This window comes from Aulonocara stuartgranti (genome assembly GCF_965226115.1).
Source record: "Aulonocara stuartgranti genome assembly, chromosome: 7".
Classification (NCBI taxonomy): Eukaryota; Metazoa; Chordata; class Actinopteri; order Cichliformes; family Cichlidae; genus Aulonocara; species Aulonocara stuartgranti.
Window position 1 is genome coordinate 19,100,680 of NC_138945.1, and position 24,906 is coordinate 19,125,585.

At 40.9% G+C, this 24,906-nt stretch overlaps 2 protein-coding genes across 7 annotated transcripts in view; one reads left to right on the plus strand and one right to left on the minus strand.

Moving 5' to 3' along the window:
- Positions 1–2,937, plus strand: part of kcnt1a (potassium sodium-activated channel subfamily T member 1a) — a 40,704-nt gene extending 37,767 nt beyond the window's left edge. For both annotated transcript variants that reach the window (XM_082542189.1, XM_082542190.1), the window contains 3 exons: positions 19–81; positions 164–248; positions 2,496–2,937. In XM_082542189.1, the coding sequence (XP_082398315.1) occupies positions 19–81; positions 164–248; positions 2,496–2,613 (266 nt within the window). In that variant the 3' untranslated portion in view covers positions 2,614–2,937. The remainder of the gene's footprint in view (positions 1–18; positions 82–163; positions 249–2,495) is intronic.
- A 3,329-nt stretch (positions 2,938–6,266) lies between these two features.
- On the minus strand, positions 6,267–24,408 carry camsap1a (calmodulin regulated spectrin-associated protein 1a). Of its 5 annotated transcripts, none has more exons than XM_082540205.1 (20): positions 24,029–24,408; positions 23,323–23,525; positions 17,869–18,131; positions 17,078–17,239; positions 16,909–16,989; positions 15,093–15,152; positions 14,607–14,748; positions 14,261–14,400; positions 13,854–13,950; positions 13,562–13,688; positions 12,995–13,074; positions 12,811–12,895; positions 10,349–12,689; positions 10,128–10,264; positions 9,816–10,024; positions 9,665–9,727; positions 9,270–9,357; positions 9,064–9,182; positions 8,421–8,539; positions 6,267–7,755 (listed from the first exon to the last, which is right to left on the minus strand). In XM_082540205.1, exons 2-20 carry the CDS (start codon positions 23,522–23,524, stop codon positions 7,465–7,467), a joined length of 4,806 nt encoding a protein of 1,601 aa, XP_082396331.1. In that variant the 5' UTR covers position 23,525; positions 24,029–24,408; the 3' UTR covers positions 6,267–7,464. The 5 variants fall into 5 exon arrangements, with proteins under 5 accessions (XP_082396331.1, XP_082396332.1, XP_082396333.1 ...); XM_082540206.1 differs by lacking the exon at positions 15,093–15,152 and adding an exon at positions 15,568–15,600; XM_082540207.1 differs by lacking the exon at positions 15,093–15,152.
- Between the last annotated feature and the right edge of the window lie 498 nt (positions 24,409–24,906).

Sequence of the window (24,906 nt, forward strand, 5' to 3'; positions counted from 1 at the left end):
CTGTTTGTGTACCTGTAGATGACCTGACAAATCTGACAGCCAGTGACGTCATGAACAGAGTTAATCTGGGTTACCTACAAGGTATTCAACTCATGATCCTGCAAATACAGTTTGATCATGGCATCGCCTTTTGTGCTTGACTGTGGTGATGTTTGTGTTTCAGATGAACAGAACGATCACCAAAATACTCTCTCCTATGTCCTTATTAACCCATCTCCTGACACTAGGCTGGAGCTCAATGATGTTGTGTAAGTTTTACTACTTTATGTTGCTGCGCTGTGTATTTCCCTTCCTCCACATCGTTGTATTTCGATGTATTTACATGTCTGATGACATCAAATTATTCAACGGTGAGGGAAAAAGAAAAAAAAATGCCAGTAAGATATTAGTGCACACTATAATTAAAATAAAGTGAATTGCCAATATTTTTATGTTATTAATGAATGAATGTAATTTGTAGAGCAAATCCATAAAAATGGCATATTAACTAATTTTACATGCTACAACTTTACATTTTTGTCAGTTTATTAGGCATCTAAGCTGTAAAGAGATAAAGACTTAGCTGGTTTTAATAGTAGATTGTGTTGCAATTAATGAGCAGACATCGAAAAGAGTACACTCAAAAAAATGAAATTGAGTGGTTGTTACGTTTACAAAATTCAAACTTGCAATGTGAACAAAATAATTTCATGTTTCTGTGGTGAACGTAATTAAATCATGTAGGATCTGCATGAAATCCAGCAACTTAATTTATTCTTGTTGAGATGACATGATACAATCTAGTAAGAGTGGTTAGTTGCCTGGATTCACAAAATTCACAAGATCAGACAAGAGTTCAAACCACAGGAAAATCACTGGGGTTAGAAGAGACAGACAACCATACACACACTATTAGCTATTTATTGTGGTTTAACCTGTAAAGGACAAAAACGTACAGAAAATTCTATATAAAGCCTTGTAATCATAGTTTCCCTATTTTTTTAAACTCTATATTGACAGCTCGGTGGCACAGTGGTTAGCACTGTTTCCTCGCAGCAAGAAGGTCTTGGGTTCAAATCTGCAATCTGGCCAAGTTTGCAGTGGGTTCTTTCTGGGTACTCTGGTTTCCTGCCACAGTTAAAGTCATGCATAAATTAGGTTTAGGTTAATTGGTGTTTCTAAAATATCTGTGAACATGAGTGCAAATGGTTGTCTGTCTCTCTGCGATAGACTGGTGACCTGTCCAGTACTCTGACTCCCACCCTATCACATCTGGGATAGGCCCCAGTGTCACTGCAACCCTGGTAAAGATAAGAGGAGTGCAAGTTATTATAAATCCATTAACATTTTATGTTAACAAGACTCTAGACTTTGTTACACTTTGTTGAACACTCCAAAAATAAATAACTTTATAAATGAATGTAAAATAACCATGGAAAGGATTTCCACATTAATAAATGGCTTTCTATCACAATTAAGCATTTTTGTTGTACTAACGTAATTTGCATTGGTTGGATCAACTCAATTAAATTAAGTTGGACTCAACTGTAGTAAAACAGTTGATTCATCATTAATTAATCAAGTTAGTCCAACTCAAGTACATTAAGTTGGATTAACAGAATTGCTTAATGCTAAAATAAAGCAATATAATTACGTGGAAATTCTTTCCATGATTTTTTTATGTTCATTCAAAGAGTTATTTTTTTGAGTGTACTGGACTTAATTTTGTCTGGTGGCAAGAAGCACACCTCTTATGAATATAAATAAAAGAGGGGTAAATAAAGGTGATGTCAGTAAGTTGCTTCAATTGCCTTTAAATTGTAAATTAAAGACGCTACAATAATAGAGAAAAAACTCCAACAATCAGACAACCCCCTATGAGCAAGCACTTGGTGACAGTGGGAAGGAAAAATTCCCTTTTAACAGGAAAAAACCTCTGGCAGAACCAGGCTCAGGGAAGGGCATGACCAATTAAGGCTAAGGTGTAGGGGGGCATGACAAAAGACATGCTGTGGAAGAGAGCGAGAGATGAATAATATCTAATTATTAGATACTGAGTGGTGTATAAACACTTAGACAGTGAAAAAAGGTGGTGAAGAAACACTCATGGGAAGCACCCGGCACTCTAGATCTGTTGCAGCGTAACTAAGGGAGGTTTCAGGGTCACCTGATTCAGCCCTAACTATATGCATTATCAAAAGGAAAGTTTTAATCATAATCTTAAATTTAGAGAGCGTGTCTGTCTCCTGAATCCAAACTGGAAGCTGGTTCCACAGATTAGGGGCCTGAAAGCTGAAGGATCTGCCTCCCATTTCACTTTTAAGTATCTTAGGAACCACCAGTAACTCCTAGAGCATTAGAGCAAAGCACTCTAATGGGTTGATATGATACAATGAGGCCTTTAAGATGTCCTGGTCCTTTCATTCTTCAGTGAGCTGAGTGAGTATGGAGCAGTTTTAATAATGAGCGAGATACATCAGCATTTCATTGCTTTCTGCTCTCTTTCTCCCACCCAGCTACTTGATTCGTTCGGACCCTCTGGCTCACGTCCCCGAAGAGCCCCCTGTCCACAGCAGCAGCCTGAAAGAGAGACACGAGTCCAGCATGGACACCAGAGAGGACACCCAGCTCTGATACCCTGCCAACCTTTATTGCTACACTCATTAACCCAGCTTCAGCTTCTGTGGGGGTCTCGTTGCATCCATGCGGGTCCAGTCGGAAAGAGGACAATTTGTGCTACAAAGTTTCAGCACCTGCAGTCTGCCACTGTATTATACCAGTGCCTAATGTTTGTCAGGTGACAGCTGATGTCATCAGTGACATTTTCATCCTCTTGCCACAAACTCTGTAAAAATAGTGTGTTGATATTTGTGAGAGCTCTTTTTAGATAGAACTTTATTAACTTTATTAATCCCTCGGGTGGGTTCCTCTGGGAAATTCGATTTCCAAAAAAGCACAGCACCGACAGAAGTTACAGATTTACAGAATATTATATATATATATATATATATATATACACACACACACACACACACACACACACACACACACACACACACATATATATAAATACAGAGACAATATAAATAAAATATACGAAGGGGATAAATAGAATAAATAGGAATAAAAATAAAAATACAAGTGAAAATAGGAATAAAAATAAAAATGAGCAGTCAGGGACATGCTTGTTATGAAGTGAAGTGAGCTAACTGAAGGAATGCCAGTCAGTTTCATCAGAGCTAAAGAGCCGGCCCTGGTTAGAATGAATCCAATTCATTTAGCCATTCAAGTATGAGCACAGAAATATGTATTTGTCACTGAAAGCTACAGAACTCTGGTGGTTTGGTTTGAAGTATCGTTATTAGAAAAATTGTGACATTGAAGTTCAGGATTTAATCCTCTTTCCTTGCTTTTTTTTTTTGAGAATATCAGGTGATCATATTTTGAATTTCCCTGGATACACATTTTCTGTTTACCACCACTCGCATAAACTCAAGCGTAACTTGCAACACTACATGACTCAAATAAAAATATATGCTTTAAACTCTCAAAGCTTAATTTTTGCAGCTGAAGAATAGAAGTAGATTTTTAGTGGTGTAGATTAGTATCATGTACAAATAATGGTGGTTACTTATATGTTTGCTGCAGTGCATTTCTTAGACTGGATGAAGTATTTACTACTACAAGAGCTTAGTTCAACCCTTTAAACAGGCTGTGCCATGTATTCAATATTGTGCCATAAAGTATTTAGTTGATTAACACTATATTAGTAATTAGAGAGCGCCATTTTTCTTTCAGCACCGCTAAGTGAAACACTTTTGCTTCATAATATACAATTGTGGTTGCTTTGGCCTAATGTAAGAGTCTTTCTGACTCTTTGACTTCGTACTTATTTGAGTGTTGAACTTATTTATACTTGAGTCTTATTTTATTCGCACATTAAAGTGCTGTATTATGAACACAACATACTGAAATGATTTCAAGTTGCCTATATTGTTTTTTTTACTATAGAAACCTGTCTATTAGTAAGCAATGACATTAAAGGAATAGTCTGATGCTTTAGAGACTTTGCAAGAATTTTGAGAAGAATGCTACTGCTTAAATTGTTTTAAGATAATTTCATAAAAATGTTAGCTTACTTTAAGATAAGCACCATAAATGGGGGGAGCAACTAACCTACCCGGAGGCTGCAACAGACTGAGCTAAGTAACATGTTAAATCTAATTTAGGCTTTTTAATTATTTGAATTGTGAAAATATCATTTATGGATTGTTTATTGTGTTTATACAAGCCTCTGTTTATTCCTTCTTCTTCTTCTCTCAACAACCCAGAGCTAGTTAATGAATAAACCGAAGAACAAACTTGTACCTCTAAATGCACAGACACAAATCACTTATGTACCTGCATGAAAATATGGGACATTTAATACATTATTTATAGATTATTAAAGTCCTATTATTTAATAAAACAAGTTATTGGGATACGTTCAAGGTGAAATCTGATTTTTGTTGTTGCCATCACAGGAAGTTATGATTTGGTTGTGATAGAGAAATGTTGTTTTATAAATTGTCTGAATGTATGCATGAAGTGGGTTTGATCAGTGAGACGCTCCCTCTGATCTCTGTTTGAAAGATTATACACTTCAGCTTCCTTCTAACTGGCTTTTGAGACCTGACCTGATTTTATGAGAAATGTGTTTGCCCCGATGAGCAGGAGGAAACTGCAGCTGAAAGTCGTCAACTTTCTTTGGTGGCCGCTGAGGCTGACTGCACGAGTGAGTAAATCCCCATAAAGTACCCTGTTTAAAAGACCATTCTTTAGAGTATTAAAAAGTATGTCTGATGCAAAAAAACATACATATATGTAAACCCATGCACCTAACACTGGTGCTATTGCCATGGTTACCTTAATTGACAGGAGCTAGTTGGTGTATACTTTGCTTCACTTCCACTGATTGGCGTCACTAAACTGGAATCTGTAATTATGCTGCTGGTGATTTTTGAAGCATTTTTAATGGAATTTTCTCGCTAAAAAGGGATTTCACATTTTTACTTGTTCTTTCAAATACAAAATGACTTGATAACATTAATGAGAGATAGGTCTGACAGATTATAGGTGAAAAATAATCACTTTTTGGGAAAACAAGGCACACGGTGAGCCATCAGTGTTAGATGGTGAGAGCAAACTTGTCGGTTGATGTACAGTAAAATTCTCCATTTTCTTTAGTGACTTTAATTTATCAGGACTTTTGTTTTTAATTTGATATTTGCTTATTCTATGTACATCATTAAGTGTATTTTCTTTAATAAACGACAATATAAAAGATCATTTACAGCAATTATAATCATTTAAAACATTTCCATATTTGTACTGGGATAGTTTTTTTTTGTTAAAGTCGCAGGGAACCACCGGAGCTATGGATTGGTTGCATATTTCCACTGGCTCCCTGTGGCTCTAAGGCAACAAAATCATCGTAATATTGTAATTAAAATGCAAATTTGATTAAAACCAAATAATCATAAATAGCCCACTGCCGAGTAGCAGTGTGGTACAATGTTTTACTTAGCTACATCTATTAGTAGTCCTGATAGTTTCATTAAGGTAATTATTAAGTCTGAAAAATATGCTGATTATTTTTAAATAATAATTGCTCAAAAAAGTCTGTTTGAATGTACAAGAGACTGGCATATACAGTTGTGTTAAAAAGAAACTTTTCACAGGACTTTTTGCAGATATATTTCATGCTTATAGAAGCACCTGAAATCACCTGCTGCAAAACAAATCCAAATCATGACCATAAATGTTGATAAGCTGCGTTTGCTTTTGTGCCAAAGGGGAGATGTTGACCATAATACAGAGGACCAGATTTGGCAAGAACCAAACAGCATATCAGCAAAAAAAAACCCGGACACTAACTGTTAAGCATGGCCATGTGAGGGTGATGGTTGTTTAGCGGGTGATTTCAGGTCCTCCTATAAATGACTGAATCATGGGATGTACTTACTGGTAACCATAGCAAACAAGTCACAGTTGTGCAGTGTTTTTCTAACTGGACTTAATTGTACTTCCTGATCAGCAACCATAACTATTGCTCACTCTCCTGACCATATGTCCTCCGCAGATCTTCATTTTCTAGCTTTAACTGCCAGCTGCAGGTGCTGACTGTGTGGCATTTAGTAGTTCTTAGCAATCCATAAAAAGGACTTGTGCATCCCCCTCGTTTAGTAAATACAGAGTGGAAACGGAGAGCAGAAAAAAGACACATTAAGGCAACTTTAGCAAGAAAATGTACCTAGCTGCATTTATTATATTTAATCAAAATAAATAAACATTCAATATAACACGGACAAGACTCAGCTCTGTATGCCTGTAACAGAACAAACCTCGAAATAGTGCCTGTTTTTTTTTTTTTTTGTAAACATAACTTGTACGCAACGTACAAAAAATACTGCTCAAAAACGTACAAAACGCAGCAAACAAATATCAAGTATTGTGCAGTTTTCCCAAACACTGTACCAGCTGCTGACATCAGTCACTGCAAGGAAATTATTAGTGTGAAGCGCCAGAAGCGGCATTAAAAACGAACATCTCGCCAACATCCAGCCAGCGGTTATATGTGAGAGGCAAACAGCTCAGTGGCATAGACCAGTCAATTTTAGTTCAGTGATGTGAGCTAATCGGTGATCTCACAGGGCTCACATCGGAATATATGTTTATATATGTGTGCGATTATTTCCGTAGGCTGCCCTTTAATGCAGTGTTTAAATTGCTTCAGGTTTGAGATAAATACCAGTACAATTTCCCTTAAGGTAAAAACAACATTATTTTGTTTTCCACTGTAACAGCAGCACAAATACCCCCCCCCCCCCCCCCCCCCCGAAAAACATTTGCTTGGTTGTCAATGAGGATGGTTGTCATAGCATAATCAAAAGAGTAAACACATTCAGGGCCAAATGCAGAAGAACTGCAGTCTGCTCTCCCCTCCCCCTAACACAAAGACTGACGCACTTCTCCAAACACACTAAATAGAAAAGAAGACTACCACTTGCTAACATCCATTCCACACGGACATAAAAAAAGTCTGTTCGAAGCTCCCTCGTCATAAAAACACATACGAGTAGTAGAAGAGTCCTCTGTATGCGCAGCCTGGATTAATCACAGCAGTCGGGTACTTCTTTGCCAAGCTGGAACAGTAAATGTTACAAGACACTGTCAGGTTCATCCCTGCGTGTCTACACTTGCACTTGGTACCAGTAGATTCAGTAGTGGGGGTGCTACATAAAAAGAAGTGCCTAATTAAATGTAGGATATCCCCACAAATTAAAACCCTGCAGTGTGACATACAGAATAAAAAGCTAATACAACAGAATGCAATACTTTTGAATATCTGAACCCTCTAATGACATGACAGTCGTCTCCACGCTTATTGGGGCCTGCCCAACAGTAGCAGATGGGACCAGAAATGGTTACAAATGTCCCCCTTTCTCATTTTCTTCGTGCACTCCCTGGTCTCTTGACCTGCCACAGGTGATTGTGGATGGTCAGAGCGTCCACGCTGACCGACACAGTCTTGGCGGGGATGACAGTGAACTGCTTGCGGTCTGAGCTGTACTTGTAGAGCTTGTCGATCATCTTTCGGTTGATGGTGCGCGGTCCTGTGCCTGAAAACTTGATGATCTCCTCAGTGTCCGGAGAGTACGAGTAAATGGCGCGAAACTGGCACCCGCCGTCACGGAAGAGGATGATCAGGTGATTGGACTCGCACTTTTCTAGTTCCTGAGAATTTAAAACTGAATTTTTGAATGTGGTAAAAAGTTAAAAGTACTATGCAAAAGTCTTCAGCTTCCACTTATTTCTTTGTAGTCTGCTGAAAATAGCTGCAGTGATTTATTGAAATGTGCAAACATACATGGTAATATAGTCAATATTTGGTATGACCACCTGTTCCACTGTGTTTCACATATTGTTGCATGTCTTTCCTAACCTCCTCCATATATATTAACAACCATTTAAACATTGGGATGATTTTCAGATAAAGTTCATCTGTTGTATATAGTTTTTAAGGCCTACTACTTCTTCTTTTGTCCTCCACTTGTCCACTGCACACCATGCTGAGATAGAACTTTCCAGCTGATAGCTCTTTGGGAATCACCTTATTGTTGGAAAAATGAAATTATTTGCCCAACAAATTGTGTTATCTTTGACATTACATTAACATTAAACTAATCTAAAATTGTGAGCTTGCAATTTAAAACGGGTCCTTAGCTAAGTTGTCTCTTATGTTAGAAAGTCTGGCTTCTTGAAAGGAAAATAGAAAGGAAGGACGGGTGGCTCAAGACTTTTGCATAGTACTGTTTCAATAACACGTTAAAATGTTTTACTATGATATACACAAAGTTCCCAGACAGTTTCATAGGTATTACTGCTGTGTGTTCACTGACCTCAAGAACAACGCTCTTCTGCACTTCATTAACCTTTCCGGCCAGGCAGCAGTGGGCGATGGCATTGATGATGATTGGCTTGTTGGACTTGGAGCTCGGCTCCTTGAAGAGTTTGGGACCTATAGCATATGAACCAAACCAAGAAGATCAGTAAATGACATACAGGTCTCTAACCGTTTAAGGAGTGGTTTAGGTTATAATAGAAAACAGGCCTAACTCTTTTCTTGCTGAGTTACATGGGAATATCAATGCTTCTCTCATATTTTTAAAGCAATTATAAAGCTAGAATAAGGAGCCGATTAGCCTAGCATAGCTTAGCATCAAAACTGAAGGAGGGAGTAGATGCAGTGGCAAACTGCTGTTCAAGCTTGTAGCAAAGTTTGTGAAGTCATGGCTTGAGGTCCAGTGGATATTACAATCTGTGCTTAAGGCTAAGCTAACTGTTTTGTTGGGCCTGGTTATACAGAAGAGCCATCAACCTTTTCACAGTTTCATTGACAAATAGCATAAAAACACATTTATCTAAATGTCTCTTTCATTAAGAATGTGACAAAATAGAAAATTTGTTTTGCACCAATCTTTAAAAATAAATGTTGGTTTTGTGATGATGGAAATAAATCTTTTTTTCAGCATTTCTATTCACCAGTATACTCATTCGAAGTAATGGAAGAGGCTATAGAGACGTTCTCCCAGTCCCGTTCCATGTTCCTGCTGGAGGCCCTGCTTAGGGGGAATGACTCCATAGAGCACACAGATCCAGCCCTAAAAAAATGCACCAAAATCAAATTAGTGCAAAGACACACAACATGGACACAAATTTTCTCTGCTTTTATACAGCCAAACTCTCACCTGTTTGACTCTGCCCCTCCGGAGATAACGCTGTCTGCATCAGTTGCCAAAGAGAGCGTTGATCCTCGATGACTGCAGCTCAGATCGGCTGAAAATGGAGACAGAAGGATTTAGCATCAGCTACTTTCCTTAGCCAAGTGCTGTTTGCCCAGTTTTATGCCTGAACTACTGCACTTTCACAGCAATAATTAAAAAAAGAACAATGTAGTTAAAAAAAAGCACATGTAAGACCAAAGAGACACAATAAGCTGCACATAAAACAATAAAACAAGTGTATCAAAGCCAATCAGAAGTGTCTGCTCTGAAAAAAGACGGACTGATCTTCCTATTCTGAAATCCACTCCTATTTTTATCAGTCGTGTCCACATCATGCAGAGCAGCTTAAGAAGGTTCACCTCCCCTGCAGCCTGCTGCAGAGTCCTGGGCTTTGATCAACATGGAAACCTTCAGAGAATTACCTGCACGACACACACGCACACACACAGATACTCAGAGGACGACAACACGATCACATTTTTACTGCTTAAGTACTAGAGACACTCTTACGTGTAGCGGATCCTTTGGAGAGACCGCTGGACTCTTCACGGTGCAGCGATTTAGGCCTGTTCCTGCGGGCTTTGGTCCGTGGGCGAGGTTTGACCAGACCCTGCTCCTCCATCAGGGCTTGTTGCTTCCGCCGTAAGTATTCCTGCTTAATCAGCTCTCGCCGTGCCTTCTCTTCCTCCTTACGAATGCGATCCTCTTCAGCCTTTCGCCTTGAGCAAACAGAAGGAAAGTTAATACAGCGGCCAGATGCCCACCCACGCCTTGGACCACTCCTTATCATTTCTTAACATGTGATTTCATGTCCAAACTCACCGGGCCTCATCACGCTTGAGCTCGCTCTCAGCCTCCTGCTGAAGTTTGCGTAGTCTCGCCTCTTCGGCTTTGCGCTGCTGTTTGAGGAGGAAGGCAGCGCGACGTTTCGCCATTTCGTCCTCTGCCTTTTCATCATCCTGGAAGATTAAAGAAAAACCTCCAATATACCACATTGAAATTAAAACACAGTACAACAAAATGTGTAAACATCTTCATCTCACCTTGAAGAAGAAGCCCAACACGTTCTTCTGCTCGCCTTCTGCCACGCAGTCTGGGGCGTCTACAGTGCCATCCTCGAGTTGATCTTTGAGCTCTGACAAGTCGACTTCAATCAGCTGACCCTTGACTCTTGTGCTCTCCTCCCCACTGGCAACCTCCATCCTTGACCTGACAGCTGCGTCCTTCTCCTGCTCTCCATCCTGTGATGGAAATTGAGTCGTACTGGAGATAACTGGTGGGTCTGGTGATTTGAGTTTGTCTGAGAGGCGCCCTGTTCCCTCTCCTGTGCTGTCTTGGACCCTGAAGGTGGTGTTCCTCTGAAGGCTTCTCTCAGTCCTAGAGCTCTCAGCAGTACTCTCCACCTCCTCCCCTTCAGCACATTCTGGAAGTTGGATGTTTGATTTTTTGACACTCTTGCTGTTTTCTTTACTCTGTTTCAGCTCTGGGGCTTTGCTGCGCTGGCTGGAGCTAAGCTTGGGAGGACGACGAGTTGGTGCAGCACTGCCGGCACTGATATCTACAAAGTGAACTGCATAAGATCTGGAGTCTGAGGTAGAAGGTGTTTGTTGTGTTGGGTTTGTGTCAGGGGGTGTGCTTGGGGCTGACGGCACCAAGTCTGGAGGGGAGGCCACGCTCTGCTTCATGAGCAGGTTTTGCTGTAATGAGAGTTGCATCATCTGCTGCTGAATAGTACTAATAGCTTCATTGAGCAGCTCTATGGAACGGGAGCACTCATTTATATCAGGTTCAGCTCCGTTATCCTGGGAGAGAGCGTTTAATCTGTTGTCTGTGTTCATCGGTCCTTCCTCTCTTTGACCTCCCTTTGTTCGAACCTTTAGAGCATCAAGACAAGAATCATCTCTGCTGGTCTGGCTCTTTGATTTACTCCTGTCAGCAGATGTTAGCGCCAAGGATTCCTTGGAGTGTTTGAGGGGTAAAGGAAGAGTGTCGCTGCGCCCCCCACCCTTCTTAACAATGTTCAAGAAAGCAGCTTTCCCAAGCTTTAATCTCTGCCTGGCTGACACCGTCTCCATCTTTTTCTTCTGATATTCGATTGCGCGTCTCTGCTCTTCCAGTTGCATGTGAAGTTGCAGTAGCTCTGAAGGCACAACTGGAGAACTAAGTGCCGTATTCTTCCCCATCACAGTGCTCGGTTCTTTCGCCAGCAAACCCGAGGTGGAGTCATTCCTCAGTTGCCAGGGAGGGCAGGGGGTGACATCAGAGCCATCAGGTGTTGTCTTTTGGGAGCTGCTGGTACTTGAGTATCCGTCACGGAGACCAAGTTTGAGGAGCTTTCTCTCTGCAAAGCTGGTCATCTTGACACTGGCGCTGCCCGAAGCACTGCAGCTGCTCGCCCATGATATGGTACTAGGGCAAGGGCTAGAGCGCCCACTGCAATCTTCCTTATCCTCCCGCTCGCTTACCTTCATGTCTTCTCTGAGTTTGGCTGACTCTCCCTCTCCAAATTCTCCAAATTCAGCCGTGTCGTCCTCTTCTGGGCACTTTCCCCTCCCTCCCTTCACCTCCTCTTTCATCAGCTCCATCTGATCTTCTTCCTCTTCATCCTCCTCCAGGTCTGCGATGTCAGAGTCAGAATCGGGCCCTGCCTCTGGCATGCAATCTATGGAGAAAGAACTGTGCTGGTCTGGCTCATCTGACAAGTGAAGGAAAAAGCCTTCAGATTGCTTCTTTCCAGGCTGAGAGTCGACTGCTGAATCCTCGATCAGTTGCCTGAGAGAGCTAGGAACTGATTCCACCACTTGCGTGGGTGTACAGCTGCTGGGGGATTTCCTCTGTGAGGTCCGCGGGACACCGGCCGTTGCATTTCTTGCATTTCCCGTGCCTCTGCAGCGACTCTCACCGCTCTCCTCCTGCTTGTTCAGGCTGATGCTTTTCTCTTTGGCCATTTTAGGGATGGCAGGCAACAAAGGCTCCAGATAATAGCTGTCGCCTCGGCAGTCCAGAGTAAAAGGGCCCGCATCGAAACAGGAAGGACGAGAAGCATTACATACTTTTGAGCCAGGAGCTGCACTCTGCATTTCCAGCTCGTCCTGCTCCATGTTGCTCCCGATTCGATGTCTAGAAAATACAGAAGGATGGATAACGGCAACCAGTTCCTCCTCTTCTATTTCTTCTTCTTCATCCTCTATGCGCATGTGACTAAGCAGGCTTTGACCACTAAGTCTATGCTGAGACAGACCCGCACCCAGCATGTGTTTAGGAGTAATGCTCATTATGTTGGAGGCTAAGCTGTCTTTGCTAATGGAGCGAGCAAGACTGATACTGTCTGCATCATCCTCTGGGGCAAAATGCAGGGCATAGGATGCAGGCTGGGATAAAGGCCTGGATGAGATAATAGTACAGAAGGAGGAAAATGAGTTAGGTAAGCTGAACAAAAGAATTTGTCATACTGATAGATTCTGCAACATGAAACTGAATAAACCAATTACTGTATACCACTCACCTCGTCCTTCTCTCTGGCCAGGCCATTTTGGAGCCCTGATGTTGCGCATCTGGGCCTATCAGAGAGTTAGGCCTATGCCTTATATCTGCACAAAGAATACATGATCCATGTTAGGAAAAAATATATTTACTTCTTGACTTCAGGCAGAAACCTCAGCTCAGAACACAGATGATTTTTTTTTTACCTGGAGTGGTCTCCTCAACCACTTTCTGTTGTCTCTGTCTCAGAGGCAGCACAGATGGGCTTGTGGAGCTTGATTTAGTGCTGCATGAGAGAGATAGAGAGAGAGAGATATTAGCTGTGTAAATTATTATTGTATATCTATATCATTGTATAAATTAATAACCTCTTAATTTACTAAGTTTACATTGCTTAAATATTTAGTGCAGAGGCATTTAAAACACTACCGCAGAGACACAAAAGAGAGACACCGCACTCCGAATCATCCCACAGATCTTCATTTAGGAGAAGAGCCAAGATGATGCTTGTCTGGGTCCTGTGACCAAAGACCCAATCAAAAGCTAAACTGGGAAATATAAAAGCCAATCACTTTGCTTAAATGATCTGGTGCAATAAACCCAAGACCTCAATCGTGTCAGTAGTTTAGCCCTAATGTTGTATAATTTTGTATATGTGTAACTTTTAAAACATTAGTTAATTTTGTTTTGTTTTGTTTTTGATCTTAGGGAAAAGACAGCCAAACTCTTTTTTTCTGGACTAGTGACTCAATAGATGTTTTTTGTAATGATACCTGAGGTCAGGGCTTGTGGGCGTGGCCAGGGTGTCAGCAGAGTGCGATGATGTCAGGAAACTTCGTTTAGTGATGTTGGAGATGGGTACATAGGATCGAGAAGTTTTAGGCTGCAGCAGCAGTCTCACTGTGGAAATAGAAGAATGGCACGTTTTCACAACAGCCACTAACATTTCAGTAAATACAAATATATATATATATAGTCATCAAATCAATCTGTGTACATGTAGCGACTGTGCTTTTTGTGTTATTCAATCAAAACTGATGGATGAAGGCAGAAAGTGTGCCATACCATCTCTGATATCCTGAAGATCCCGGGGTTGAACAAAGTCTGGCTTCACAATCTCAAACCACCAAAACAGCTCGGCAATGAAGACCATCACATTATTCTGTAAGACATCAAAAACTGACGCTATCAGGAAGAAAAGCAAGACATGACAAAAAAGCAGCATAGCACAGGATCAAGGCACACTGGGCTTTATATGTATTCTTTAGATTTAATCCATCGCTTAAAGCAATTCACTATCAGGTGTTGAGACTGAGGGCAAGAGGAGCAGGACCACAAGGACAAATCCATAAAACACGTCTTTTGTTGAGGTATAATAGTTAAGCAGTTAAATTTAACGTTACTTTTATTCAAAAATAAATGTACAGTGATTTTATTGTAACTATAAAAGTGTTTTATGTTTCCAAGCTCACCTTTAGTACCGGTGGGGAGTACAGCAGGTCTTCAGGCTTCAGATAGAAGCATTTGTTCAAATACTCGTTTGAAAACTCCATCAGTAGTTGGATATTGTAAACACTTTCACTGATAGAGGGAACCTCCTTCAGACAGATATCTGCACACAACAGGACAACGCTATCAGGCTTACTCTGTACTCTTAAACCTTTTAAATTCATAGATACTGCTCCTTTTGCTTCACAGTCGTATTGATCTTTTAATTCACCTCTTGGTAAAACTATCCTGACTTATATAACATTAGGATAAATTGACAGCTACAGTATGTGCTACACTTCTGGCTTGAATAGAGCTGTGTTACAGTACCTTCCAGTCTAACGAGTTCTGGGCAATAAAAGTGGATCACAGCCAGCAGAGCTGTGCCATCACACATGTCTTTCAACAGGTCGTCCAACAAGGGGAAGTGCTGGAGCGTTCGACCTGATAGGTGATCTCTGCGGTAACGCACCTACACACCAAGAGAAGGCCTAGGATTACACAGTGTGCACACATTTGTCTAATGAATCACTGAATCACACTCTCACTTGTCAGATAAACATAACATCTCACATGCTGTAAACTAATCTCTGCTTCTCTTCAGCACTAACTGGGGTCTAGGGCTTCTTGGTTGTGACATGTCATGTGGTGCATAATGTGTGTCTTCGCTGATACGAATCGGGAAGGGTGCTAATGATTCTCATATAAAATATTTAAGCTAAGCATAACACAGATAAGTATTGCGTGGATATGCAAGAGAAAAAGTCATAAACCGTACAATGAAGTAACGAAAGGGGTTAATGATGAATACTTTACCACACGAGAGAACTCCACAGGTTCCAGTAAGCAATGAGCCAGAGCATGCAATATATCAGGCTAGTGAGGTCAGAAAGAAATGATATTGGGAGGAAGTTAATGGTGAAATAAAAGAAGCCATGAGCCATTCTAACACTGGGTGGATAAATGGATGGTTTGGGAGGAGGAAGTTGAGGACTGAATGAGCTCAGCTGAATATTAAAGGATGTAAAAAAGGATTTGAAAATAAAAGCAAACGAGCATGGTGATGTTCCTTCCTTTGCCAGTAAGGGCCACTGTGTCATCTTCCTTATACAATTTACTGCATTTATATAACACCCATAAATATATTCCCTTTTTCCTTCATCCTGTTAGTCTAGTTTTTTCCCAGCTTTCCATTACGCTGCCACATCTGATGCACACACATACACAACCTCACACACCTCCAGTTGACACATTGACATTCACACAGGTGATTGCAAGCAGTGGCACTTACAGGTACAAGCTTCCAGTACCATTTGGAGGGAGACTAGTATCCAAGAGGCACACGAGGGAGTTAATTTGGGAGGGAGACACAAAGAGGAAGAGCAACAGACAAGTAAAGGGTCAGACACAGCCAGAAGGAATCGAATCTTCTCCTGATTGGAAGGAGGCAGATCTGGTCTTAAAGATAACCGGAAAGGGTTCGAATGAAAGCATCAGCAATATCTATTTATTCAGGAATCAGGGGGGAACAACTGAAATGAGACATAGCTCAAAAGACACACTGTGCTACTAATGATGCAGCTAGTTAATGCAAGCGTCAATCCAGCGGCAACTGTCTGCACATCTGTTGATACGTTAAAACACTAACTACCAAAAGCTTACTCAGCACAAACTTAATGATGACAGACACAATTTGAAAAAAAAATCCCTATGTTAAAAATATAATACATTAAAAACTGGTTCCCCACAAAGAATCCCACAGCTTAATTATCCTAAAGCCCTCAAATAATAGGGACAGTAGTTTAAAAATATAAAGCATGATATATATATCCTTTAAGCATGAGGTGCAAACACACACAAATAAAAATGTTTGAATATCTGATCACAGGTTTGCAAGACAATGTCAGTAGAAGACAGAACTGATTACTTGACAATTAATATGTATTTTAAGGACAAGATGCACACATGTAGGACATTAGACAAAGGCAAAAAACATCACTTAAGACAGACTCTTTTCAAGACAGGGGAAGCTACACTCTCTGAACACTTTGTTATGTGCACGTTGCTCATACTCAGACTCCCTTTTGCCTTCAGCACTCCCTTCACTCTATGTAGAACAGGGAAACATCCATCAGAGATTTTAGTCCATATTTACATGTTAATATCATGAACTTGCTGCCTGCTGCACATCCATGATGTAATAGATCAGCAATAATGCTGAGGTGGCGTTTAAACTACTTCTGAATGTCATAGCAGAAAAATAAGGCTCATCAGACCAGGCAATCTACTATTGTTCAATTCTGATGTGCCTGTTTGAATTATAACTTCCATTTCCTGGTCTTAGCTGACAGGACTGGCACCCGGTGTGGTCTTATGCTGCTGTAGCTCATCTGCAAGGGTGTTTGCACCCTACTCTCTGCATTCAGAAACACTCATCTGCATACTTTGGTTGTAAGGAGTGGTTATTGGAGTTACTGCTGCAATCATATCAAATGCAAGCAGTCTGGCTTTTCCCCAAGCAACAGAACATGTGCACCAAACAAAGTAGCCAGTGAGTGTATTTTTCTGAAACTTGTTTTTAAAGGGTGCTATATACATAAAGTTATTATTGTTGTTATTATATTATCATTACCTTCTGGTGACTCGGTGAGTCAAGAAGATGTTGCTTCATTTTACACTCTTTTTCTGTGATCTCCCTCAACTTTATGTTCACCTAAAACACCAAAGAATACAGCAGGTTAGCACAGACAGACGAACACACAAATCCAACTGTCATAACAATAACACTGTTTAATTGTTGCCTTGTTGATCCAAAACAGCATCGCATCTTCCAGGTCATAAGGAAGCTCCTTTGAGGCACTGAAGGTTGAAAAGCGCTTGACACTGGACACCACCTTCTCTATGCTGATCATCTCCACCGTATAGGCCATCATCAGGGAATCAATGAGGTGGATGTGTGCGCTCTGGGAGAACAGATAAAGAGCTATCTTTGAATCCATCATTAGATACATAGCATTTGAGAAGCCTTAGGCGGAAATGACTTTTCCTGCCCCCTACTGTGACAACATTCATGAAGTCTTTCTATGTATTAAATATTTGGGAATCACAGATTCACTTTAGTATAGTAGTAATGGTATAATGGTAATGGTACAATATTGTTTTTATATAATAATCATTCCCTTTTATGTGTTGTTTTTGCATTTAGAGCAAATTCATGAAAAACTTTTTGATCCATTTTGCCTGATGAATAATTCTGTTACATTGGTGCATTATTTATTCCAACACTACTAGCTCACATTTGGCTCTGGAAAGTCAGATTAGCTTGTTAACAGATGGTAAGTGTGGGTTGCCAGGTTACTGGGTTATACTATTACAGAGGAATACTAACCACAATGGGAAAAAAAACAAAGAGATTTTTGGGGAGGTGTGTAAATCAGTGAAATGAAAGCAAATTAAATATTTGTTATTTTGTCACTGTTACAACTGCTACACATGAATCACAGAATCTGGCTTTGGGACGTTGCCGAAATGTGACTCATCTTTCAGAAAACTGAGTCTGCTTTTTCTGACAATCTAGAAAGACACATTTTACCATTTTGATGGGAGAAGCGCTGAGATCCAGATCTGAAACTGGCGCGTTGTCGGTCTCCAGGACATAGATGCCTTTTCTCGACAGAGCCTGGATGACAGACTGGTGGTTTTGGAGTGAGCTGGCCTGCTCGGCGTGAAGGATGAGCCCGCACACACGACAGTAGAGCTCTCCAGACTGCAGCATGCGGATGATGGGGGGTTTGATGTGTTCCTGCTCATACTGGTCTGTGTAGAAGGGGTCCCGCAGGTCTGCAGGAACATGATCTGGGGGAAGGATTGATGGCAAACAAAATGCTTTCAAAATGAGAGCCACAATGTGAGCAGCAAGTTTTTTTACCTATCAAAGTTGTATAAAGGTACAAATCACACTTTACAACCACACACACAAACTATTTTTATACAACACGTGTCCAACCAATGCCTTGCTGTGTTATGTAACAGAGAAGCTCCTAGTACACAGGCTTTAAAGGGTATTAGACCGTCTAAGAAGAAACCAGTGCATGAGGAGAGCACTCAAAGTCAGTGGTTAAACAGCACTTGGGCCTGAAGCCCTAAGCCACTTAGCCAACGGGGACTTAGTGGTGATAGTTAAGCTAATGGTGTCGTCCAAGCCAGCCTAGCACTCTCCAGCTCCTGCTCATGCACATGGACATGCCAAAGCTATTTTTATGTCTTGGACATGTTAATCCAGGAGTTAAGGCCCGAAGCATTCACGAAATTTCTGTGTGTTGAAACTCTGTTGTTTCTTGTCACCCCCCCCCCCCCCCCCCCCCCAAAAAAAAAACAAAACAAAAAAAACCCTCAAAGCCATCTGATAATGAATATTATAAGCATGCAAGCTAATGTAAAACTGACCTGAACTTGTAGTGGATTTAGTATTTTAGTAGTTCTGTCCATCATAGAGGGGTATGAGTGGGTGTGTACTGCTCTAAACAAAGTGTATAACTGTATAATTTATTTCTGTGATAAATCAGTAAATGGGTAGCAGGCACAGTGGTATCTATTTTACAATAAAAACCAGAAGGTGCTTAGTGTAGGTTAACGTAAAAGTGGATGGAGGGGGAAGCAGTAAATCTGTGTCTACAGCACCTCTTAGCTCAGCTATTACTACATTACATCTTGTTTGAATAACCACAGAAATGAAGGAATGTTGGCAAGCAAATGATGAGGTCTCTAGGAGACTCTAGCTCTTTTTTTAACTTTGAAGAGCTAGGTTTGTTTGTTTGCTTCTGTGCACAGTCTTTTTGCAAGGATAAGCTAACTGCTTCTGGCTCCAGCTTCAGAGATGGTGTGCATACAAGAGAATAATATTGATCTTTGCATCTAACTCAGCAGAAAATGAACAAGTGTATCGCTCCAAAATGTCAAATTATCTCTCTGACAGTACAACAAACCTCGTAGCCAGATAGAGCTTCCTTGCACATCTTTGTCTTGTTAAAATATTGTAATGTCCGCATACACAGATATGCCTAAAATGCACTGCTTTTAACTGCCATTATCTATGGTTTCTCTATCAAATGATTGGTTTGGACTAGCAGTTACACCCTGCCAGGCTTCTTGAGGGACTGTTTGTTTCTAAGTCAAACATCTCCAGAACTGAGCGATGACAGTGATGAATAAAAGTGTGAGAAGAGAAGATAAGCAGCTATACTTGCATCAGTTAACAAAAGCATGTGTTCTCGTTTTGCTTCACATTAGGGATGATGCTGACTGTGATGTAACAGACAAACATCCATCAGTGGAAAACGCACACACAGCAGGCTCGGTACTACATCTGACTGCGAAGACCTCAGCTGTGTCTTTTACGACAGACTGCTTGCTTGTCATGGTCCACATACAGGATCTATTGCACGCTTCGCTGATGTAGCGCTGCCATATGTGAATGAGAATTCTAGATCATGTGAGAAAACACACCCCTGCATGTCTGAGCTCCTCTGTTTTGTTTTCCTCTTACAAATACCCCCACTTCCTCACTCTTAGCTGTCCCAGAATGGTTCCTCTTCCTCCCTGGTTGCTGTGGTGATGGAGAGGCCGGAGGCGGGGGCTGGGATGCTGTCCCGGCTCCTGCTCAGTGAATTGATTCACGGACCTTGACATCAGGAGATGTGTGCAAGTGTATGTGTGTGTGCAGCAATAAATTTGAAAGGAGAGGTTCTCCTCCATAATTCTAGTAGTTAATACTGCTTAGATATTTATCGTCTATCTGATCCAGGACTTAAACCCAGCCCAGTGTGCATGTATGAGTCTTTGTTCTTATTCTTTCAAGCACAAAGGTCAGACTGACCAGCAGAAATCCTGCTGACAGTTAAGGCAGAGCTATCAGACTCCGGGCTCTGCAGGGGTATGCAACATTTCTCTCCAATAAGACGGCTCAATGAACAGTCCTCCTGAAGACAGCATGTTGGGCAAACATAGCCTGTAAGTCAATAAGCCAATCCCACCTGAAAGCATGGCAAAGCAGACAGAACTGAAAAGGTGGGCACCAATTTTCCAGATCCTTTATTCTAATTGTACGCATTTATTATTGTGCATGAGAGATCACTAATACAGCCATCCATCCATGTATCATTTTCTAACTGCTTATCCAACTGAAATCACAGGGGAGCTGGAGTCTATCCCAACTGACACTGGGCAAAGGGTAGGATACACCCTGAACAGGTGGCCAGTCCATCCCAGAGTGAACAGCACAGGCAACCATTCTTGCTACCATCCAAGTATAAAGCCAATACAGATATGCCAAGTAACCAAACAACAACACAAACAAAAACAAAACTTTGCTTCTGGAAAACAGAGCACTTATAGAAAACCCATGTAGGCTTACTGAGGGCAAACAAACTGAGAGCAAGACCTCAGCAAGTTCGAACCTGAAACCCTCAAGCTGAAAGGTGATAGCACTAACTGCGCCCCAGGAGAATCTCAGCACTTCCACATCTACCTAAATATCCAACTATTCCAGTATCGGTTCATTCAAACGGCATTCAGTTTCCATTTCAAAACTATTTTTTTTATCAAGTAAAGCACAGAACAAAACATCTATGGACTGTACTGATCTGTACAGTAGGTGACAGAGCACTTAAGCATTATGTGGGAGAAAATATAAAAGCAATATCCCTGACCTTTAGAGCCCACTATTGTACAAATTATACAACATAAGACTGTTGACTCCAACTGTTAAAAGCTATTAAAACTGTACATAAAAAGTAATTATGTAGTTTGAAAGCGACACACTTTTACTATCCGTTTATCTGTTTCTTCTTTGAAACTGTTTCCAGTGCAGGAACGTTCAGTGTTTCTCCACAGGCCATTAATAAACATGTCATGAGTCTAAACAAACGGGCTGTGTTGTTCAGAGACACAGGCCTTCAGGTCCAATCCCATTAAACACTTAATCATGTGACTGCTGTGCTGACTTTCACAACAGACAACACGGTCCTCCCGGCACTGCTGTGTCGGTGTGTTCGTCAGTTTGCACTCTAATAGGAGTTCTGATAGTGTGGTTCTGTTTTCCACACTTATCTCTTCTCTCCAGATGAACTTTTTTTTTAAAGCTGCACGATACCCGAGTATTGCTAAGCGCCCAGCTGTTTATGACCACAGCATACCCATCTTCTGATGGTTGCTTCCAGAAGACACTTGTTCTTAAACATAACAATAAGCTCACTTTACTCAAATGGCCTCCGCAGTCGCTAGATCTCAATCTAATAGAGCGCCTTTGGGATGTGGTGGAACAGGAGATTCACATCATGGACGTGCTGCTGGCAAAGCAATTGCATGATGCCAATATTAACCAAAATCTGAGAAATGTTTGTTGAATCTATGCTATAAAGAAATAAGACAGAAGGCAAAACGAGGTCCAACAACAATCAGGTATATCTATTGAAGTGTTCAATTTATCATTTAAGTATTTCTTTAAAGGAAAAGTGCCAAACATTTACCACTTCCTGCTTAATTATGGTCTCAGTTGCTTCTTTGTCGAAGTGATAATTGCTAGCTGCACACCACATTAAGCTAAGCAGGAACAAAAACTGACTGTCATGATAAGCGCCACATGACAGCTGCGAATAAATGGCGGCGACAATCTAGCTCATCATTTCCCTACTACCTAAATAGTTGTGATAGCTTAATAAACTGAGGAGTCCCATGTCATATAGTATTGGTATAATCCTCATAGACTTTTATATCAATGCCTGCATAAAACAGGACACCAGAGTCCCTGGCACACATCAGGAAGAGCCAATGAGATTAAGGGAAGCAGGAAGCTTTCTGAGATAATGGTAATGGTTTGGTGTTTATTATGGACATCTTATCTCTGCCCCGAACAAACACCAAGCTCTAGTCTACACAACGAAAGCATACAATATTTTGCGCATTCATGGTAAAACACTAAAATGCTCCATCTGTTTATGTGAGATTGCTCATGCTGACATGACTGATGGAAGATGACAGTTATATTGTCATCTGAAAGATACAGTAATTCCCAGTGTGTAGATTGGAGCAGAATTTAGCATTCGGCTTCATTTCTATGGTATTATAAGCCCTGCATTTTCAGTTTTAGTTCCCATGTCAGCGTCAATTCCCTGAGTCATCTACAGGAATGGATACACTTTAATTGCAGGCACTCCAACTGCTTGACTCATAAAGTGGATATGAGAACAATGAGTTTTCCGTTCCTAAATGACTGCCTCCGGATCAACTTCCAAATACATTATTGTTACTGATAAAACAAAAACTGAGACTTGCAGAGCACAGCTGACCTCCTGATCACATTCCTGATAGATCTGCTAGTGCGTGGCATAAAAACCCACATTCAAAGAGTGATTTCCAGACATTTGCAGTACTTACAGCCTGCCTATGTAGAGCAATCATTTTTAATATTTTAACAGACCTCATCAGAGCTGACAAAGCCAGTGACCTGTGCATGAAAGACTCATCACGAGATGTCAGCCCAAGGATTCACTCGCAGGAATGACGCTCTGGAGTGCTGCTATGTTGTCGTGGTATGAAAAGTTAATTCTCATAAAATACATTTGCAATTGTTGTGGTCGAAAATCAACACTCAAAAAATAGGATAGTGGATTTCCAAGTAGACTGAAGTCTCAATCTGCATAAACAAAGGACTAGTAACTGGAAACTTGAAACCTAACGTCAACATATCCTGATGTTTTCAGTTATTCTGACTGTTTAATAACACAGTTAGAAATCAATAATGTTTAAACTGAAAAGGTCACAAATTTCATTTTATTAAAATTGTCATTTGTGTCATAGTAGCATCTGTATAACTACACACAACTCAGATGTGATTCTAGACATGGACCTTTTGTAGGGTATATACCTTTCTCTCTTTCTACTACTAGGACAAAATGCACAATAAAATATTCATCCATATAAAAAGATATGAATCCTCTTGCATTCTTGACATCCAAGAAGGTCTCAGCAGCACAAGAGAAAGTCTTACCTGTGCCATAGGCTTTGGCAAACAACCAGCGGAGATTTGCGTCTATTTTGGCTCTTGCACAGTCGTACAGCTCCAGCGGTACAACCTGAGCCTCCATGACCCCTCCTCCTCCACCACCACCACCAGCACCATCATCATTTGCTGTTGCTGCCGCTGCTCTCCTCCAAGTGCTGTCCCTGCCAGCACTCACCTCCACATCCATCCTGAACATAGAGACACACGGGTATTACTTCTTCTCATGAAGCCAACACCATTACATCATCGATTTCAGGACAACAACCGGGGCCCTGCTCACTGACAGCACCGGCTCCGTTAACATGAAATTCACAAAGACTCACCTCGTCTGACCTGCAGGTGCTGTAGTCGCCTCTGCTGTCAGTCAGCACGACCATTCATATGAGCCCAAAACACCTTCTATATGTATGCTGTTGGCTATTTATCTGATTATCAGCTAATAATGTCTTAGACTGAAGTAACTATAGGGCACTTCCGGGCATAAATGATAGCTCTGTGTTCTTTTAGAATTAGCTTCAAAAATGAAACCAAAAAGAATTTTTTTTTAGTAAATGACAGCTGGTTCTTGTGAGTCCAGTTGAACAGAACGACCCAATATTAACCTAGCACCGCTATGTCCACTGTATCAGTGGCAGGTTAGCTAGCGTTGCAACATTTAACAGCAATAATATAACATGTAGCAAAGACTCACCTCTAAGAGCACATTAGGATCCTCTCCGAAGCTTTGTATTTGAGATGGATGTATTGTTAAAACGCCGACATGCTGGCCTGGCTTCAGCTAACGTTGAAATAACAGACTCCTCCCTGCCCAGCGACACAAATCTCCGGCCTCTCAGGATAAAGCTTCGCCTGGTGGCTGATGGTCGTTAATCCAATAATTATAATAATAACAGTAATAATAAAAATTCCGATTGGCAACCACCACAGAAGTCTGCTTTCGATGGAATCATTAATGTCAAATAGCTGGCTCTTTCATACTGAGGCTGTCATCGTCTCTGACGGAGGACTGGCGATTCTAACGGTGCACGAGCAACCCTGTTGTAGGAGCCTGTCTCTATGGGGACGGGTGTTACCGCCAGTTACATATAGCCACCTGGTGAGGGCGCTGCAGCGCTATTTAAAAAAAAAAAACAGCTGTGAAGATTAATAAAAGATAAGAAAAAAAATCAGGAACAAATTAACGTAATAAAAAAGTAAAGCCTAAAACATAAGATTGTTGCATTAGGCAATCATTTAGAACTAAATAATTTATACCAAAAGTTAAAACTAATAAGACTGGATATAATTAATAAAGCAATTATTTGCTTGATTTAATTTCCTATTGGATATTGTTGTAATATTTGTTTTAAACAGACAAAAAAGTTCATAACTACAAGTAATGTTATTTATTGTTTTATTTATTTATTATATCCACTGTAGAAATGAGCACGTGTGAGAGTCAGCACACAGAGCTCGGTGACTTATAAGGCACAGTAAAACGGTAGAGATGGCAGCCATCCCAAACTCATAGAACAGGGAAAGCAGTGAATGTGATCTTGTGCAGGATCACCATGCACAGAATGAAATTGA

Excerpts from the sequence above, each read along its gene's own strand:
- camsap1a (XM_082540205.1), bottom strand. The coding sequence starts at position 23,524 with ATGGATGTGGAGGTGAGTGCTGGCAGGGACAGCACTTGGAGGAGAGCA. Across the intron at positions 12,896-12,994 it reads GGTTGAGGAGACCACTCCAG|ATATAAGGCATAGGCCTAAC; the intron begins GTAAAAAAAAAA and ends TTCTTTGTGCAG. Across the intron at positions 9,728-9,815 it reads CTCCAAAGGATCCGCTACAC|GTAATTCTCTGAAGGTTTCC; the intron begins GTAAGAGTGTCT and ends TGTGTCGTGCAG.